We start from the raw sequence: 6,000 nt of genomic DNA, 5'->3' as shown, positions 1-6,000 counted from the left end.
TGGTTCGTTTATTCTCATTAGTCCTTAGTTTACAGTCGGGAGACCTGAAATAAATATAAAGGGACTAAGCAACCTGTCCAAAATACTGGTGCTAACTAAAGCAGCAAGAATTAAATCCAGGCGTCCTGGCTCTAGAGAACCCGTTCTCACCAATATACCAGAATAAGTGTGTCGGGCACACAATGTTAAATAAAGCTGGTTATACTTGAGCATTGAAGCGTGAAGCGATGTTCATTGCAGGCAGAAGACCTGGTTTTGAGACCACTTTCTCCAGCTTGAAGATGGAGATGATACTGAAAGTAGGAATTTGGTGTAGAGTGAGATGATGAATGTGAAAGTGAACTTCAAACCTCGTAGGTAGTAACTCTACCTACTAGCGGTTAGGAAGGAGAACTTGTAAACTGAAAGAGTGCGGACTGCTCAAGGAGCCAGGGTGAGGCTCCGCCCCCTACCAGTGGAAGGTGGGGCAGGCAGGCTTCTGCGCATGCGGAGGCCGCTGCCCGCGCCCACCTCTGACCCCATCCGAGAGTAGCTGCTGTTTCTGAGAGGACGATTCGTAAGCCGGGGTCCGGCGCGGTTTCCCAATTCCTCGCCCTTCTGCCCAGCCCTTCCGTGTTCGAGCGACGCCTGGGGCGCGGTCGGTTCTGGGCAGTTTGCCTGGCTTTCTACAGAGGCGCCGGCTGCTGGTCCCATAGGTGGCTGTCGAAAGTGCCGGCCGCGCGCCGGCGCCGGCAGCAGCCGGGTGGGAAGGCTCAAGATGGCGTGCCTGTTGGAGACCCCAATCCGCATGAGCGTCCTCTCGGTGAGTGACCCGGCCGGCGCCGGGCAACCCCGGTTCTGCCCACAGCATTACTCCGGCACCTTGAGCCTCCCGAGCACCACTCCCTGCGGTGGCCTCAGGTGGGATGCACGCGACCTGGGCCGAGTCGGAGGCGTCTCCTTCTCGAGAGCTCCCACCGGTGCGGGTTCCCAGGACAGCGTCCGGCAGACCGGGAGGTCGGGCTCCAGGCAGCCGGCCCACGGGCGCGGCTTGGGTTTGGCCAAGCTTTCTCCCGTCTTCCTCCCTGCGCTGTTGCTTCTCCGGACGGAGCTCCCTGCCTGCGAGGGTTCAGGGCAGGCCTGGAACCTTGAATCCACTTCGCTCCCCTGGGCTGTGGCTAGAAGAGATGCGAACTCTTACGCTGCCACAGCCCAGAGCTGCCAGGCTAGGGCTTTGCATCTCCTGTCAAGTCTCTACATCCCAGACACCTGCCAGGGCCGCTTGCTTCTTGGCAGTGGAGGTTTTCACATCAGCTGCAACTCGCGCTATTGTGTGTGGTTATTTAAAATCCCTTTGCTCTGTTCTGCTGTTAAGGTCCGGGCTCTAAGACTAGAGAAAACTATGTTTCTAATGTTTTTCTTTAAGGAGAGCAAAAACATTTTAGGAGGGACAAAAAGTGGGAATAAAAAATTAGGTTTCCCCAGTATTTGAAAGAAAGGAACATATTGATATACCTAGAAGAAATATCAGTTTTTTCTTAAATGAAAAAGAAACAACAGCAAAAAGCCAAGAAGGTGACTTTTGCCTTCCACTGTATTGTCCTTTAAAAAATAGGACCAGGAATGAAATGAAAAAGAATGAGTGTTGCTGGGAAATAACTCTGGGAGGTTTAATCACAGATTTTAGCAGTTGGACTCCAAATAGAGCCTTCCATTTGTTGTTGGAAGTAAAGAAATAGGCAAGCAAAGAATGACCGGTCATCTATTAGACCTGTGGAGACTTACTGAGATAGTAGTTGGGTTATAGATGACTTGTCAGATTCCATACAGTCTTGCAACTCCAACCGGTTTCTTTCCTCTTGTCTGACCTCTCACACAAACACACTTACGTGTTCAAAGGCACCAGGTACATCACTCCATTCAGGGCTAGAGCCATGCTGCTACCCAAAAAGACAGAAGTCACAGTACAGTGCAAAATCTAATTTTGGGAGGTGGTCAACAAATCTAGCCCTGGATCCATCTTACTAAACTGTTCACTTAAACTGCAACTAGAGAAGTACTGTCCGTCCAATTCTTGAACACATTATCCCATTATTTCACTTTCCATGAATGTTCTGTGGGAGAACAGACCAATGGCTCCTCTCATTGTATTAAAAGGAGAAAAGGATGTGCTGTAACTCTTCAATTCCCTTCTGATTGTGTCATTTAGATTGTAGTTTTCCTGTAGTTCACCTGAAAAGCTTTTGGTTGTTTGGTTCCCCCCAACACACACACACACACACACACACACACACACACACACACACACACACACTCACACACTCACTCACACACACTCACTCATTCACTAGATTCCAGCCCTTTTCTTCGAGTTTTGTACATTGTCAGCTTGTATAGCATATGTAGTTGAAAACTTCATTTGTCTCACATGCCCCCAAAATGATTATGTTCTGTTTATTTCACTCAAAACCTTCTTGAAGAATATTTTTCATTTTGAGTTAGAATTTGCTTTAACATTTGGGACCATTAACTCTAACGTCTAGTTTTACCTTAGAAAGAGGCAGAGCTTTAGACACATGATTTAAAATGTCTGAACTTGGTGATCTTACCAGGTTGAAGGAAAGGTTCTAAGTTTCAAACAGCTACCTCAAGCACCACTTTTATATGAGTTATTAATTAGAAGTTATTGAAGGCTGAGGAAACGGCTCAGTAAGTAAATTGCTTTCTTCACCAGTATGAGGACTTGAGTTAGGATCCCCAGTACCTACTTAAGAAGCCAGGTGTGGCAGCGCATGTTTGTAATGGCGTCCTTGGGAGGTAGATCATGGAGGTTTTCTGGACAATCTATCTAGTCAGAACAGGGAGCTTCAGGTTCAGTGAGAGAGCAGACCCTCTTTCAAAAAGTAAGATAGAAACAGGAAGATGCCAGACCTTGACCCCGACACACAGTTGGTTGAATCCCTTTAATAAACTACTTAACTATGTACCAGTGAAGTATAAAGCCCTGTATTGTGTACTTCAGCAATACAGGGGTAACAGAAATGCTCTGAAGGAGCTCATATTTCTGATGACACTAGAGTGTGGTAGCTGTAAGTTGACTAATGGGGAGTCAAATTGTTTTCAATTATTTCCATCTATAGTCCGTTACACTTTCTTCCTGAGAGACCTCCTCAATTGCTTGCTTAACCTTAACCTTAACACTAAATTCACACATCTACATTATCATCTTTACTTTCCTCCTACATCTAGTCTCAAATCTTTATGTAGCATCAAACAAAGCATGTTCTTTTACCTAAGAGGATTTACTCATGACTTCCCAGTTCAATTCTGTCTTTCACTTACCATTCTGTTAAACTCCCCTGAGTTGTCTTTGGCTCTTTTTTCACTCATACTTCTGTATAATACATTGTTAAGCTAGGGTTTTTGCGTTTTGTTTTTCTCGTTTTTGTAAATACAAGGCACTTAATAAATGCTTAATTGAACTGTTGGAGGAGGCGGACAGACTCAGTTCTATGGCCATTCCTGTTTAATTTCATCCCTTCCACATAGTTCCCATCATTCTTGAGACTTCTAAATTCTTTTGTATTGATTGTATTTTTTGGTAGAAGTATAGGTTCCCTGGAAGTTGCAGAGAGGTCATGTGTATAATTAACTCAGGTTACCTGCATTGGTTATATTTTACAAAGTTACAGAACCAGGAAATTGGTATAGTTTGTGGATATTTTTGTATCATTTTATAACCACTGCTGTTAAGATACAAAAGTATCCATCAACATGAGGATTTCCTTCATGCTATGTCTTTAAAGACATATTCCTAGCCCCATCCTTAATTTCTGGTGGCAACTACTTATCTCTTTTCCCTTTCAATACTTTTGTAAGTTATCTGCATTGTTACATGAATGGAAACGTACAGTATGTGACCCCTTGGGAGTGGCTTTTGTCACTCATCAAGCTTTTGAGAGCCTTCCAAACTATTGCATGTATCTAGTTTGTTTATTTCCCTTGCCACATAAAATTCTGTGAGTGAATGTCCCAGCATTTGTTCATAATCAGTCATCTATTGAACATTTTTGTTTTTACCTTTTGGCTATCATAACTTACTATGAACAGTCATTGACAGGCTCTTTTTGTGGATATGACTGAAATAAATGCCTAGAAGTGTAATTACTTAAACTATTTTTGTATGTTTTATATTTGTTTATTTTGTGTGTGGGTACAGCTCTATAACACATGCGTAGAGATCAGAGGACAGCCTGTGGGAGTTATTCCTTCCTACCCCGTGGATTCCAAGGATTGAACTGAGGTCATCATGCCTTTTTATTTTTTGACATATTTGTTTGTTTATTTAATGTATATGAGGATGCTGTCACTGACACAACAGAATAGGGCATCAGATACCATTATAGATGGTTGTGAGCCACCATTTGGTGCTGGGAATTGAACTCAGGACCTCTGGAAGAGCAGTCAGTGCTCTTACCACTGAGCCATCTCTCCAGCCCCCTAAAACCATTGTTTTACATAGGTAAATGTATGTTTAGTTTGTAAAGAAACTGTTGAACTTTTCTGATTACCATTTTATATTCATCAGTAATGTAGGAGAGATTTAATTTCTGTCAGTCTTTGTCAACATTTCTGTTTATTTTACCTTCTCTAATAGCTGTGTACTGATACTGTATCATCCTCTTAATTTGTATTTTTCCTTTTTTTAAATACACACACATACACACACAAATACACACACTGTTGCTGTCTTCAGACACCCCAGAAAAGGGTATCAGATCTCATTACAGGTGATTGTGAGCCACCATGTGGTTGCTGGGAATTGAATTCAGGACCTCTGGAAGAGCAGTCAGTGCTCTTAACTGTTGAGCCATCTCTCCAGCACTGTATTTAGTTTCTTTTTCTTTTCTTTTTTTTCTTTTTTCTATTTTTCGGAGCTGGGGACCGAACCCAGGGCCTTGCGCTTGCTAGGCAAGCGCTTTACCACTGAGCTAAATCCCCAACCCTGTATTTAGTTTCTTAATGGAGAGCAATGTTGAAATCTTTTCATGGAATAAGGGGAAATGTTTGTGGGTTTTTTTTTCTCTCACTCTCTAATTGGACTGCTTGCTTTTTGATTATTGAATTTATATGAATTTATATGTTTATCATGTGGGTTTTTACAAGTATTTTATGAACCTTGGGGCTTGTACCTCTCTCCAAAAAGAACTTTGGTCTCTACCTCATGCCTTACACAAAAAGGAACTCAAGGAGGATCAGAGATTTTATTGTTCAGTTCTTGAAAGTTGTGTTCTATTGCTCTTGCCTGTTGCTGCTTATTGATTTGCTCTCTCTTTTTTTTTTTTTTTTTTTTTTTCCGGAGCTGAGGACTGAACCCAGGGCCTTGCGCTCTACCACTGAGCTAAATCCCCAACCCCTTGATTTGCTCTCTTGTCTAGACAGTTAGCAGTAATTAGAAAACTCTGTTAAGTTAAACCCCGCTGGCCTCTAAGTACAAATTTGCCTGCCTTTGGTTTTAGTTTAAATATAAAAATGAAGTTTGCTCATCATGTTTTAGAAGTTTGAAGTTCATTTACAAAATGCCAGTAAGGGCGGGACTCGAGGGGAGTGGTCCTAAAGCAGATTTGTTGATATGAACTTCTTAATCTTTAGTGGCAATGTGTGACACATACGTGTGTGTGTGTGTGTGTGTGTGTGTGTGTGTGTGTGTGTGTGTGTGCATGCGTGCTTATTTCGTGATCCAGAACATTTTGTAGTGTTTTAAAGGAAAATTGCCACCCAAATTCAGACATTTGGTGAAGAGTCAGAAACATCTTAGTATAGTCTTAAGTTTTATCTGGGGAACTAGCCTTTGGATTGATTTTTGGGATTCAGTCTTCCCTCCCTCAATCCAGGGTTGTGTGCTTGTGATCTGTCACTAAACTTTATTTTCTACACTTTGGTGTTTGATTTGATGGTTGTTTCCCAGTAAATATCATTTGTCAGGTTGATTTCCGGGTAAAGATAGATTATTATTTGGCA

The 6,000-nt window shown here is 42.6% G+C and overlaps 1 protein-coding gene across 3 annotated transcripts in view; it reads left to right on the top strand.

Annotated features, from left to right (window-relative positions):
- Positions 1 to 513: 513 nt before the first annotated feature.
- Armc8 (armadillo repeat containing 8) overlaps positions 514 to 6,000 on the top strand; it is a 93,695-nt gene continuing 88,208 nt past the window's right edge. For all 3 annotated transcript variants that reach the window (XM_032910144.1, XM_032910143.1, XM_032910142.1), the window contains exon 1: positions 514 to 802. Coding sequence is in view for 2 of the 3 variants with exons in the window: in XM_032910143.1 (XP_032766034.1) it covers positions 758 to 802 (45 nt within the window). In the remaining variant the exon portion in view is untranslated. The remainder of the gene's footprint in view (positions 803 to 6,000) is intronic.

This window comes from Rattus rattus, chromosome 8 (assembly GCF_011064425.1).
Source record: "Rattus rattus isolate New Zealand chromosome 8, Rrattus_CSIRO_v1, whole genome shotgun sequence".
Taxonomy (NCBI): domain Eukaryota; kingdom Metazoa; phylum Chordata; class Mammalia; order Rodentia; family Muridae; genus Rattus; species Rattus rattus.
The sequence above is the reverse complement of the archived record's forward strand: the minus strand, read 5'-3'. Positions and strand labels throughout refer to the sequence as shown.